Below are 14,489 nucleotides of genomic sequence, written 5' to 3' on the forward strand. Positions count from 1 at the left end.
TGATATAACTGTTGTCGAGTTTTTGTAGGCTACCTGTCAGGAAAGGTAAGAAGAGAGCCAATGAGAGTGGGTGACGTCACACAGCGGTCTTTCGTCACATGTCCACTTTTTTACTCTTTTGTTTAATAAATAATGTGGGTTAGTTAGCCGAGTTAACCCACGAATTACTGAAATGACTGACATGGACATTGTTGCTGTTCTGTCACAATATCATACTTAGCCTATTTTCTGAGATACTATATATAGGCTCACATTTATTATTATTATTAATAATAACTACAACATTTTTTTAATATTTGTATTATTATTTAGAGATTTTAAAACATTTAATGTGCCTTTTAAACTACACTCTAAAAAATGCTGGGTTGTTTTAACCCAATTTTGGGTCAAATACAGACAAACCCAAATGTTGGGTTAAAAATGTACTTAAAAAATTGGCTGGGTTTGTCCATATTTGACCCAAAATTGAGGTGAAACAACTCAACAACGTTTTTTAGAGTGTACTACATTCACAAACAGGCTACAGCAAAAGGAAGGAAGCCTTAAAAATGTCTTGTGTTTGTCAATCTGTTGTTTTAGACGAGGGCTTCACCTGCTGTGGAACTGTCATGACTGAACGCTAACATTTAGGCCCAACCATGTTCCACTTGATCAAGAAAGATAAAGACAAGGAGAAGGATGGATCAAAAAAGGAGAAAAAGGAGAAGAAGGAGAAAAAAGAGCGAATGTCTCCAGCCGAGCTGAAGAGTCTCGAGGAAATGAGCGTGAGGAGAGGTTTCTTTAATCTCCATCGGAGCAGCTCTAAACGGGAGTCGAAAGGAAAGCTGGAGATTTCCAGCCCCATTCCCATCAAAGTGGTCCGAAACACAGAGCTCAGCCTGGCGGATGTGGACCTCAGGAAACTCTACACTCAGGGGGCCGTAACGCCCTCAAGCTCAAGCGATGACATCAAGGTGGAGCAAGATGGCCGCCGGAATTCCGTCAAAGAACAGGTGGCCAAGATTGACTCCATGACGAAGCAGAACTCTCCGGTAGAACCGAAGCAGAACTCTCCGGTAGAACAAGTCTTAGAGCGCTTTTCTTTCTCACAGAGGAGCCTCTCACCGCCAGGCCACAACTCCACCCGTCCCTCACCTCAGGTAGAAGTCAACCCATCAGCTCTAGATGATGAGAGCCCTGTGAAGAACGTCCAGGTCCCAGAGATAGTGGACCGAACGTTCCCCGCAGACTTGCGCTTGCCTGCTTTGGCGCCTCCTCAGGTTCCTGCGCCACGGGAGTTGGAACTTCAGCGCCGCAACACTGGCGATTTCGGCTTTTCCCTTCGCCGCATCACCATGGTGGACCAGCTGCCCGATGGGTCGCCCTACCGAAAGGTGGTCCACTTCGCTGAGCCCGGCGCTGGGAATAAGGACCTGACTTTGGGGCTGGTGCCAGGTGACCGTCTGGTCGAGATCAACGGCAGGAACGTGGAAAGTAAAAACAGGGATGAGATCGTGGAGATGATCAAGCAGTCCGGAGACACGGTGCGTCTGAAGGTGCAGCCCATCGTGGAGCTGAGTGAGCTGAGCCGCTGCTGGTTGAGGAACACCAGAGGCCTGAACCATGAGGTGAGTTACGTATGTTTGTAGCTTGGGTGGAATAGTGTGTGAAATCACACGATGAGGACTATAAAGGAGCAGTTCACTTAAAAAAAACACTTTTGCTGATAATTTACTCACCCCCATGTCATCCGAGATGTCCACGTCTTTCTTTCTTCAGTCGAAAAGAAATTGAAAGCATTCCAGGATTTTTCTCCATATAATGGATTTCAATGGGGACCAAACGGTTTAAGGTCCAAATGAGAGTTTCAGTGTCGCTTCAAAGACACCAGACGATGAATAAGGGTCTTATCTAAGGAAACGAGTGGTCATTTCAAATATAAATAAAAAAATGTAAGTTTTATAAGCACAAATGCTCGCCTTGCTCTGTTCTGTGATGCGCGTTCGTGACTCTCCTGTTCATCAAAATAAATGAACAAATCGTTTTTCGAGTCATTTTGTTTGTTGAATGAACGAAGTGACTCAAAAAAAAAAAGATTCATTCATTGCATCAAGTTTTTTAAAAGTGAACTACTCCTTTAATACATTGAGCCATGGAGCCAATGTGGAAGGCGTGGGTTTGAGTCTGGTTTGCATATCGAGGGTTTGGAGCCAGAGGGGCGTAAGTGACTTTTAACAAACTTTACAGGAGAGACAAAACAAACACTTCAATCACCTGTATTATTAACCTTAAATCAGACACATTGCAACCACAGGCATACTTACTGTACATGAATGAGTATTTAAGTAAAAAAAAATGTATGGCATATTAACACAGTGAATATGTTCTAAAACATTTTCAAAAAAAAAACAAACAAAAAAAAATCAAATACGTCAGATAAGCCTTTTTGTTGCTTTATTCAATACAGCTTGATATCAGATGGGTATTTTTTTGATGTAAAGAACTCATATTCGCCCAACTCATACTGGCACCAAGCCCTCGATATGTGCTTCTTCTTCACATCATTTTCTGTCGTCTCCCCAACGAAACTGTGTCAGTGTAGTCTGATAAATAAAGTGATTAGCTAAAAGTGTAATTTGGACGGTATGTGTTTGCCGTTTCTCAGGTTTTTCAGCACATTTTCAGATGGGAGATCAGTTACAGCCTTGAGGTATTCTGTGAATTCAGAGCAATATGAGTGTTTCTGGTGACGGCTGAAAAGACCGCTGGTGATGATGTTAACAGTTTCATTGAGACAGCTCAAGGGGGTTTAATAACCTGTCTTCTCACCCATAATGCATCTGGATTTGTGTAGAGTTCCATCTGAGTGCAACGAATAGCAAACAAGCCTCTGACGTCTGATTTTTGTGTGATATTTTCTGTAGCTTAAAGGTTCACTTTTAAAAAAACCGTTGCTGATAATTTACTCGCCCCCATGTCATTCAAGATGTGCACGTCTTTCTTTCTTCGGTCGAAAAGAAATTAAGGTTTTTAAGCATTTTTCTCCATATAATGGACTTCAATGGGGACCAAACGGTTCCCAATGAATCAGGCCTACTTAGTTTAGGGCTGACGTCCAAAATTTGATCTAGCTCTAGCTCAGTGAAGAGATTAAAGTGCATTGAGTGATTTATTCGTGATGTAGAATAATGTGGGGGAGGTTAAAATATAGAATATTGTGTTTCGTTTGGACTTTTGAACCGTAAGAGGTTTATCCTGATGTAGCGAGAGCATCTGGCCCGATCCTACAGAGCAGATCTTCACACAAACTGGTGCGAGAATAGGAAGAGAGAGGTGTGTTTAAAGAGAACGTTTTGGTCAAGCTAATCAAATGAGTGTGTCGTGGATGACATGAGTCAGCGATCACTCCTGCTAAACCTGTTGTTCTGTTTGAATAGGAGTGTGTGTACCTCTTTATATGCTTTCTGCTAATGGATAACCAGAAAAATCTCAGTGGCAAAGTCTAAATGTGTCATTTTAGAAAACCATCAACAAGTATGCCAGACCATTAGAAATATATTAAAGCCAACCCAGTGAAAAAATAAACGTTTTGGGGGTAAACCTAGAATACCTTTAATTAAAAACATTGTATATGTTAAGTATCTTCATGGGTCCTCTTTAAAAATCACTTGTTGATATCACTGGGTCTAGTTGCCTACATGCAGATACAGTACATTTATGCAGTCTAGAAGATGCCTCTGGACAAATTTGCCCCGACAACACTGAAAGATCGGAGCGCATCAGTCAGAGAAGAGGCTGAGAATCTTGGGGCATTCAAGTTTTCTCCTAATTCCTGCTACCAAATACCAATAACTCATAATGATACAAAATGTGTATCCTAATGCAAGCCGCCTCAAATGATGTTATCAGATCTGATCAGGTTATATCTGCTGGAATGAAGTGCACCCTTTGTGATAAAGTGGCTTGTCTCTCCCAGGAGTCCCACTGGGGTTTTTTACTGGCCCACTTTAAGCCGAGTTCAGAAAAAGATATGACACATTTGGGATTGGCCTAGAAGCGATTATTCTATATAAAGATTGTGATACAAAAATCTAGACTATGCCACTGTGGAGAGCTCTGTGTTGAAATGTTGCATCTATTGAAAAATATGTTAAAATGTTCTTCAGTATTTCAGTGCACTTGTAATCCAGTTTAACAGGTGCTCTGCCACTCATTCTTCACATTGCAAACACTCCTTTCAATACAAATTAGGATCTATAGAATTAATTAACTAAAATTATCTCTATTTGCCTGGTGCAACTAATTTGACCTTATTCAAAAGCAAAAAAAAAAAAAAATTCCTATTCATATGATATGCATTTCTTTTGAATTGGATGCAAATAAACAACACTATCAGCGGTGTAAATTTAGTATTGTTTATTATTTTGAATTAGTTTTCCATTTTTATATTTACAGTTTTTATTATAATAAAGTGTATGCATATTTTTAATAAACATACACATTTAATAAACATATTAATAAACAAACATTATTATTTTTATACTTCTTATTGGCATTCATTTATTTTAATCGCAGTTTTCATTTTAGTAAAATTTATGTGTATTTTTAATAAACATATTCTAAACATAAACATATTAATAAACAAACATTATTATTATTATTATTATACTTATTGGCATTAATTTATTTTAATTACAGCTTTCATTCCTTGGCTTTCCGTATTTTATTAATAAACATATTCTTAACATAAACATTTAATAAACAAACTTTATTATTATTATTTTTATACTTCTTATTGGCATTAATTATTTTAATTTTAGCATTAGTAATTTATACTATATAAATTAAACTTATTCATTTCAATTAGTTTCCGAGGCAAGATTTATCTTGATGAGGTGTGTTTCATCTTATTTTTAACTTAATTTCAGTTTTATAATAGTTTTATTTTAATAATAGTTTTTATTTAATAGTGTTTATTATAACCAGTGTTAGTGATATTTACTTTTAAAAGCAATGCATTACAATATTGCCTTACTCCCTAAAAAGTTACTATTTGTGTTAGTTATTTTTTATGGAAAGTAAGTGTCTTTTGCATTATTTATCACCAAACCGTTCAGCTCTGCTGCTTTTCTGCAGAAGAGATAGGAGGATATACGGGAGAAGGAAGTTCAACCAGAGCATTATATTTCATGCATACAATAGAAATGAATGAGAAACTGAATGTAAACTGAATCCTACCTGCTACCGCAACTGTCTCTGACTTCTCTTCTCCATTGACTTGGCCCTTTATCGTAGCGTTACACTATTGTTTGCTAACTTTCAAGGCTTGCCTTAAAGTGGCTTTGGTCCTTCAGCAACAAAAACTAAAAATGAAACACAAATGTGATGTTTATCTAACGTCATTGTGGCTTATTAGTACGGTTAAATTGGATAGCAGAGAAGACATTGGTTAATAAATTGACATGAAATACTTGGTACATTTGTATTATTTGACAATTGGCATTAGTCAATGAATGGGAAAACAAAGTTGCATTACTTATTTGCAAAAGCAACTCAGATATTTTGTTGTAGATTTAAAAGCAGTGCGTTATTGTACTTGTTGCGTGGAAAAAAGTAAATTCCCTTCATAACTGAAATGCTCAGGGAAGGCAGATCCTCTTATGTCATGCAGCATGTGTGGCTTCACTGCCAATAGAAATGTTTGGCATTTGTTCAATCATAGTGTCTGTGAATGTGACAGGAAGCCCTTGTGAATTTTTTTGTCAGGTTTGATTGTTTGCGCTGATAGTTTACCAGATAGACAGGTTTCGGCTGTGTTACTGTACTGAGAACATCAACACTTAAAGACACACAGTCACCTCACACCCTCTCCGGTCCTCTTAACTGAAGGATTGGCATCTGAATGAATGAATGAATGAATCAACATGCTCTTCTTAACCTTTTGTGTGTGACTGCTGTTGAGAAATCTGAACACACAAATGCTTTCAGGGCTTTTTTGACTGCATGAGCATGCTTCACGAATGCACATAAAGGCATACAACGTAGACGTTTGCTAACATAAAGCCACCCACCCTTTATATATCAACACCTATTCAGTATCAGTGTATCTCGACCTGCCCTGATGAACTGTGCTGATGCATAAAGGTCAGCCAATCATAGCTAAGCTGATTCACGTCTTAAAGTGTTAAAGGTTTTCATTCATATTGTGCTGTTACAGAAATGCACTATAGCTACACATTTTTATTTCATTTTTAAGTATGTATTTTATGGTCAAACTTTTTACACCACACTCTAAAAAATGCTGGGTTGTTTCAACCCAAATTTGGGTTAAAAATGCTATTAAAAAATTTAGAGTTGAAGTTGGGTTAAAATTTGAATTTTTTTTAGTCAAGTAAAGTTTAGTATTTAGTATAGTTTAGTAAAATTGTAATTTTTTTTAGTTAAGACATTTACAATGTTATAAAATATTTATATTTAAAACCAATGCTTTTAAAAATGTATCAAAGAATCCTGAAAAAAAGTATCACAGTTTCCACAAAATACACTTTAAACAATGGGTTGTTTTAACCCAAATGTTGGGTTAAAAATGCTATTAAAAAAATAGAGTTGAAGTTGGGTTAAAATTTGAAATTAAATTTGATAGTTTTTTTTAGTAAAGTAAAATTTAGTAAAGTTAGTATAGTTTAGTAAAATTAAATTTTTTTTTTAGTATAGACATTTACAATGTTATAAAATATTTATATTTCAAACCAATGCTTTTAAAAATGTATGTTTAATCAAAGAATCCTGAAAAAGAGTATCACAGATTCCACAAAATACACTCTAAACAATGCTGGGTTGTTTTAACCCAAATTTGGGTAAAATATGGACAAACCCAAATTTTGGGTTAAAAATGTAATTTCAAATTTTAACCCAACGTCAACTTTCACCTTCAACTGTAAATGTTTTAATTGCATTTTTAACCCAACATTTGGGTTTTGTCCATATTTGGGTTGAAACAACCCAGCATTTTTTTTAGAGTGTAGTAAGCAGCAAAAACTTTTTAACATTAATAATTATTTAAAAAAAGTGTTTCTTGAGCACCACATCAGCATTTTATTATTATTTAAAAACTGTGCATTAATAACGAACCAACAGTCGACGAGTCTGACAGTTAATTATCCGCATGGCTTTGTCAGTCAATGTTTGCATGGTCAGTTTTGGCAGTTCTTTCTTTCTTTTTGAGCTCAATGGCTCTGCTCTGATAGACAGCCTGTGGACTATTAATGTCCTCTGACTGCTCTGAAACAATCCGTCCGTGAATGTCTTCATTAACTGGTATCAGATTAGATTACGTAATAGATTAAGTTGGCTGCGCATCAGGAAGTGTCTCTCGTCTGTCATCAGTGTCTGCTGTCCCTCCGTCTTCTCTTTATGTCTCCACTTTATTTCCTGGCCGATGACCCTGAAGTCTTTCTCGAGCTGTCAGTGTGGTGAGATTGAGAGGGCCTTGAGATTGACGCTGGTCATTGGACTGGCTTGGCCCTCCGCTGGGGTCCGGGAAGTGGCTTTATTGAGGCTGATAATCATCCTGGTTTGGGCTGCTGGGTCAATGTGACGACCAGCTGTGGTTTTGGGGCTTATTTGCTCTGGTATTTGGCAGTATGAGTGTGTGAAGCTGTCCAGTATTCAAGCTCTAACTGTGAGCATGTTGGCACAAGGATGATTCCAGCTCTGCCAGTTTACCAGTCCGTTAAATGTGGATTGGTTAATGGGAGCAGCCAGTTAGTCACCTGCCGGTTAATCACAGCCTCAGAATACGACACAATGCATACACTCAAAAAAAAAAAAAAAAAAAAAATGCTGGGTTGTTTCAACCCAAATGTTGGGTTAAAAATGTAATTAAAAAATGTGCAGCTGAAAGTGAAAGTTTGGGTTTGTCCATTTTTGACCCAAATTTGGGTTGAAACAACCCAGCATCGTTTAGAGTGTAGAATCAAAACGATGACCTTTTTACTTTCGTAAAGGGATGGTTCACTTTGAAATTAATTTTTTATAAATCAACAAATTAGTTACAAGTTATCAAAGTAAATAGAATAACAAACAAACAATATAAGAATACCAACCAACCGATGTTAAATAGAAATAAATTGGAACCAATCAAAAAAATATAATTTTCATTTTCTTCACCCCCCCATGAGATAACATCTAGTTGGTATCGGCCAGCGGAGTATTCGAATATTACTAAATATTACTTATAGCGAATATTTTCCCCCTCTCCGTTTTCAAAAATAACATCGTTCACACACCCGCATAAATACGCCGTCGAGCGCCATCATCATAACTATGCCAAACCTATGGGCGGCAGTGTAGGGGTTAAGGATAAAGCCATGCAAGCCAATCAGAATCCACAGAATCGAGAAACGCCGTTTCTCCCAGTTCACATGACAACACATAACCGGCGTTTTCTGAAATCTAAACTCTGTCCGGAGTTTTTAGAAATAATCGTTTTCTGTGATAAAGATGGTTTTTGTGTAAACGAAAAGAGAAATATCTGCGTTTTCCCATCGTGTAAACGGGGCCCTGGTCTCAAATCCGTCCCGAATCCCTCTTATATATTTTACTTTACAGGATTATAGAGGCAATCGCAGTGATCATTCAGCCCATCAGGCTTTCAGGCAATCGTTTAAGCATGTATGGGTTCGAAAAACAGGTATTTTAACATGAAATGTTGCACAATGCACCTTTAAGATTATGTTTGCGTTGAGCATTACATCATGTAGGCCCTTTTCCCATAGCATAACCGTTATGGAAATCACTATGCAGAGACAAACAGCAAGACCAGACATGCTCGATGTCCGCCGGGCTCGTGCCCTCTGGATGTTTTTGAATGAGAGAAACATCTGGTTTGTTTTTTGTTCGTTTGTGGAGCGGATGTTTAAACCAGCCTGTAGAAGAATGTCTTCACCTTGTTATTTGTACACTAGAAATTTGTAGAAAGACATATTTTCTTTCATATGGCAACTGAATGATACGACTTATTTAACATTGTAAATACGGTATGTCATCTTCTTTTACTAAGATGGCTTGGATTTACCTCAGAGATCAAATTATGCTATGCTAATCTTTTCTATGCTAGCTATGCTTATTTGAATCAAATCATTTATGTATAGCCTACATATTATATATATAAAAATACAGCTTATATGTATTTAAAAGCAGATGAAATGCACAGTTTTCTGCTCCATTAGCACTTGGTATTAACAAACATAGGATTAGCAAGAAGAGCTAAGAATAACCAGGCTTTGAAAGGAGGAGGTGCTACGTTTGCTAGCCATAGCAACGAATAGGCTTCTAGGTGGAGCTTAAAAAGTCTTCAGACCTCCCACCATGTGACATTGTGTTTGGAGACCCTCCTAAACTCCGCATTCATCATAACAATAATGTAAGTTTTGATGTGTGTGTGTGTTAGTGCATATGTGTGGTGTATGCCATTTATGCTCCTTTTAGCATCAGTTAGCATTTGTGTCCATTTAAAGCATTGAAGTCCTGAATGCAGAAGAGTTGCTTTCAGTGAAAACAGCTGATAAGATGAAGAAATTCACTGATCCATGAGAATTTTCTAGAAAGACCACACAGAGACAAGGGATCCATCTGCGCCGGGGACCTAATCAGATTAAGGAGCCCACCACGACAACTCCAGCCTGTTTGTGTCCTGTTTGGGAGTGCTGATATGATCCAATATGACAGGCCTGGACTGGTCTACAACCACACCAGAATAAAAGGCCTCATGGTGGGTTTGTAACCGTGTGGTAGTTAGTCACAATAATATTGTGTTTTGTTCTGTCAACATTCATGCATTTTGACGCAGAATTAATCTGAATCTGGTTCAAATTGATTAACATCCAATCAGAAATCACCCTGTTCCCAACCTTGGCCAATCACAGAGGCTCATTGCAGCTCTATAAATTTAATCTGACTTTTACTTTTGAGCTGAAGACTTTTTTAATCACGGTGAATCAGTCAAGCTTGCTATTTGTTTCTGAAAATAGATCTGCACATTTTCTCTTATTATCGCAATGCTAGGATGTTTAAAGTGTTTCTTTGCATGTTATATGTTTTTTTCTGGGGTATTTTGGGTGGTTGCATTAAGGCTTAAAGGGATAGTTCACTTTGAAATTAATGTTTGATGTTTTATCTTACCTCAAGGGCATCCAAGATGTGGGTGTGTTTGTTTCCACAGTAGTTTCAATTTTGATATTTTTAGGTCAAACCGTTCATGTCTGTCAGTCATATAATGGAGGTCTATGGTCACCACCTCAAAGAGCATGCACAGAGAAGTCCAGATTAAACATGATTTAACGACTCGTAAAAGTAAGTACACATTGATGGCCTAAGACACGAAACGAGCGGTTTGTGTGAGAAAACGAACAGCGTTTATACCGTTTTTACCTTTGTGGCTGTGGTTACAAGAGGTAAAAAAAGATATAAATACTGTTCGTTTTCTCACACATGTCTTAGGCCATCAATGTGTACTTACATTTACGAGTCATTAAATCATGTTTAATCTGGACTTCTCTGTGCATGCTCTTTGAGGTGGTGACCATAGACCTCCATTATATGACTGACAGACAACAACGGTTTGACCTAAAAATATCAAAATTGAAAATACTGTGGAAACAAAGACACCTACATGTTGGATGCCCTTGAGGTAAGATAAAACATATCAAAAATTAATTTCAAAGTGAACTATCCCTTTAAGTCAAAAGAGCTCAATAGTCACATTCTGGTCTCTAGATATGGGGGACAGTCAATATAGGATGAAGGTTATTTAAAACGCAAAGGCAAACCTTGTCTGTAACTCCAATTAAGTCAGGCTAACAAAACTGAACTCATCAAGAAGTGTGCGCAACGGCGCCCTCTGGTGGATCTGTGAGGAACAGCAGCATTTTGTTTAGTCACATGTTGTTGCCCCCTTGTGGTGGGATTTAAACATTCATCAAAAGAGTTGTCTATTGAATAAGTTTGTGAATTGAGTTTGGCTGGATGTTGTGAATGGATTTTGAATCAAGTTTGTTATGTGTGTGTGTGTGTGTGTGTGGGACCATGTGGTACTGGGGTCTACATGGTTATTAATATCCTCTGTGCACTGCAACAGCTGCTATCCCCCCTCCCGAGGCCGAACTCCGGCTCGACGTCTGTGTCGTAATGTCCTGACTCAAGACGTCTGCCCACGGATGCCTACCTGACTAACTGGTTAACATAACAGAGGGAATCAGATGTGTCTGCTTTGTGTTTGACAGGTATGAGAATCAGGATTTAAAGCTGTGGGACAGCCGTGTGTGTGTGTGTGCTGGTCACTTCACGTCATGGCTTCTTCACATGGGCTCTATTTATAGTGACTGTGTTTCTTGAACGCTCTGTCGCCTTAAACTGCAGTTTCACTTTCAGACCGGTTGTTTTTGCATTACAAATGTGCTTTATCCACGAAACGATTGATGCTTTATTCTTTATTTAGATCTTAGTTTGTCCATCTGTCATAATTTACTCTAAAAATTTCAATTTTTTAGAAGGCTGGGAATAGCACGAGTCATATGATTGAGTCTAGATATGGGATTTTTGAGATTTACAGCCCAGGTTGTCATTCACATTCATTATATTAAAAGGAGTGACTAAGATATTATAAAAAAAAAAATCATGCATTGAAAGCCTAATAAGTTTTGAACATTATGAGAATGAGTAAACAATGATGCAGTTTCAGAAAGTTGCATCTTTGATATCTAGTCTTGTCTTTTCCCTTTTTACTCCATCTAACAGTATTGATGTTCATCCTTTTTTCTTCCCTTGTAGCGGTTCATTCAACCCATTCACCGCAGGGTCCTAGTACCCCCAAAACTTCATCCGAGAAGACTCTCACCAAAAAATCCTTTCTTTCCTCCCCTCTCCTCTCCTCTGTCTGTTTCTCCATGGCCTTCTCATCTCGTTTCTCATTTTGGGAGAAAAAGGGAAGTAGAGTTTTATGCTGTTTGTTAATTCATATTTTGCGCAGGACAGGTGAAATAGAGCAAGTTTAGAAGATATATTTTTCTACAGAGCAAGATGTATGATTGTTTGGTCAATATTTTACAGAGCCCCTATAAATGGCATTATAAAATGGGAGAAAAAACTATATTTCAGTGTTTTTACGATGTTTGTTACTGCAAGAAACTTTGCATTTGCTAAAAAATAAATAAATAAATAAATAAATATAAATTCATGCTCAATCTCAAAATTTCCCCCATCACCATGTTTCATCTTGTTAGTCTGCGTTATTATATTACAATAATAATTACAAAATGCAAAAAATAAACAATTTATTTGAAATACTTAAAAGGACCTTAGTAAACGTCAAAGGCTGCCACAAAATGTATTTTTCAGTTGAGTACTAGTGGAAAAGCTACACTACTTCCTGAACTTCAGCCAGCTCCTTTGTTTCCTGTCTGCCATTATTGGACAAACTGATTAATCCAGGTGTGCCTGACCTCACAACAACAATAATCAGACACACCTGGATTAATCAGTTTGTCCAATAATGGCAGACAGTAAACAAAGGAGGTGGCTAAAGTTCAGGAAGTAGTGCAGCTGTGCATAAAGCCACGTGCTGGGTTGTTTTAACCAAAGTTTGGGTAAAATATCGACAAACCCAAATGTTGGGTTAAAAATGTAATTTCAAACTTTCACTTTTGAAATTACAAAAGTGCATTTTTAACCCAACATTTGGGTTTGTCCATATTTGACCCAAATTTGTGTTCAAACAACCCAGCATTTTTTCTAATTTATATGTGATAATTTAACCGTACCATCCATTAGTACACTCCAAAAAATGCTGGGTTGTTTTAACCCAATTTTGGGTAAAATATGGACAAACCCATCCCAATGGCTGGGTTTGTCCATATTTTACCCAAAATTGGGTTAAAACAACCCAGCATTTTTTTAGAGTGTAAAGACATTAGAATTTATTCTTACTGAGGGATAATGAACTGTCTGACCTCATTTCGGCCTCTATGAGAACGCCCTAAACTATAGAACGGGAAAGCAGGGTCAGAGGTCACAGGTCAGAGGGCCTGATCTTTAATACAGTCTCCATCTGCCTCCCTTCAGGTGAAAGATGAAAATGTCCCAGGTGTAAAAGTAAGTGTGTGTGCAGCGTGACTCTGATTTCACATGGGTGTCTGTTCTGAGATCAGACGAGATCACGTCTCCCAGCACTTTGCATTGGTTATGGTGGCCGTGGTTCACTCTAAAAACACATCCTGTGTGTTTACAACACATAAAGATAGGGTTTGTTGGGAAAATAATGGTCTTTTTCCTTTAGGACACTCTATAATTACCGTATTAAAGCAATTGATCTGTTTCTGATGCTCAGATAATTATCGGAGTTTTAAGTGAGAGTGATTGTGTGTGGATGGATGGATGTTTATGTGCTGCTGTGCTCCAGTGGGCGGAGTTTGCTGACATCACACCCTGCCCTTTTTATCCTCCAATCACTGTTGGAGTGGGAGGGGCCGCTGGAGGGAGAGAGCGAGGGAAGGATGCTGAGCTGAGGCTGTGTGTGTGTGTGTGTGTGTCTGCAAGTCATCATGGAGGTGCACAGCTGGAAGAGCACCAGCACCATCACCTTCAGGATAGACATGAAGGTCTGTCTCCACATAAGAGCTCATTACTAGTATCTTATAAGTAGATGTGCGCTTTAAACTGTCATTTTATAGCGTCTCTGCAATACACCGGTGCATAGTGTGCAGAAGGCTGTGCGGTTGATCCTGTAGAGTTGTGTTTGAGGGCTGCAGTGAGCTTGATTACAGGGTTTGTCTGTTAACCAGTCTCACTGCCATGTGGATGAGAGCAAATCAAAGTGTGTTTCAGATTAACTTTCAGTACTTCTTCAGTGCTGGAGAGCGTAATAACCCTCTGATGTTCAGAACGGCACCCATTTGTTCAGGAAATTTTAAAATTTCAATTTTATAGTGAACTTCAAAATAGTACTGTTTGTAGCAATTCTTGCAGCTAGCGGGTTATTTCTCTGGTGTTTACTCAGTCGGACAGTGAGAGCGGTCAGTCTCAGACGGCGGTAAGTGGCCCAGCCGAGCGACACGGAGGCGAACCGTCGACAGACCAGAGAAGCAGCGTCTCCACAAACGGACGTGAGTCGGACGCGTCGGCAAGGAGAGGAGTGAACCTGGCGCGCAAAGGTGGATCTGAGGAAACGGCCACTTCTGTTCCCAAAACAAGCCGTCCGGGGCTTGGGGATGGAGACGCCCTCTCCTTTGGGTTGACCAGCCTAATGGGCCGTGCAAGGACTAAAGAGCATCGCTCCCGCTCGAGAGCTGCCGAACGGAAAGAAAACCAGGAGGAGGGCAAAGAAAGGATTGGGGGAAGTGAGACGCCCCAACCATCCGCCCCTGCAACCGGTCCGGCTCCTAAAGCTGACCCTCTTGCCCCTCCAGTTGGCTTTTTACCCCCTAAGCCGAACCCCCTTCCAGCTGCCAAACCCG

At 38.7% G+C, this 14,489-nt stretch overlaps 1 protein-coding gene and 1 long non-coding RNA gene across 4 annotated transcripts in view; both read left to right on the forward strand.

The window, feature by feature from the left end:
* myo18aa (myosin XVIIIAa) overlaps positions 1-14,489 on the forward strand; it is a 59,226-nt gene that overhangs the window by 674 nt on the left and 44,063 nt on the right. Inside the window, exons 2-3 of one of the 3 annotated variants that reach the window (XM_089126502.1) lie at positions 580-1,607; positions 14,033-14,489. The exon at positions 14,033-14,489 is cut by the window's right edge and continues 269 nt beyond it. In XM_089126502.1, coding sequence (XP_088982628.1) covers positions 639-1,607; positions 14,033-14,489 — 1,426 coding nt within the window. In that variant the 5' untranslated portion in view covers positions 580-638. Of the gene's footprint in view, positions 1-579; positions 1,617-14,032 lie in introns of all 3 variants that reach the window. The other 2 variants (XM_089126503.1, XM_089126504.1) reach the window with 2 other exon arrangements.
* LOC148969361 (uncharacterized) lies at positions 10,680-11,982 on the forward strand. Its single transcript, XR_016149631.1, has 2 exons — positions 10,680-11,261; positions 11,809-11,982. It is a non-coding gene; the product is annotated as an uncharacterized LOC148969361 (long non-coding RNA).

This window comes from Pimephales promelas, chromosome 23 (assembly GCF_988280905.1).
Source record: "Pimephales promelas chromosome 23, fPimPro1.hap1.1, whole genome shotgun sequence".
Lineage (NCBI taxonomy): Eukaryota > Metazoa > Chordata > Actinopteri > Cypriniformes > Leuciscidae > Pimephales > Pimephales promelas.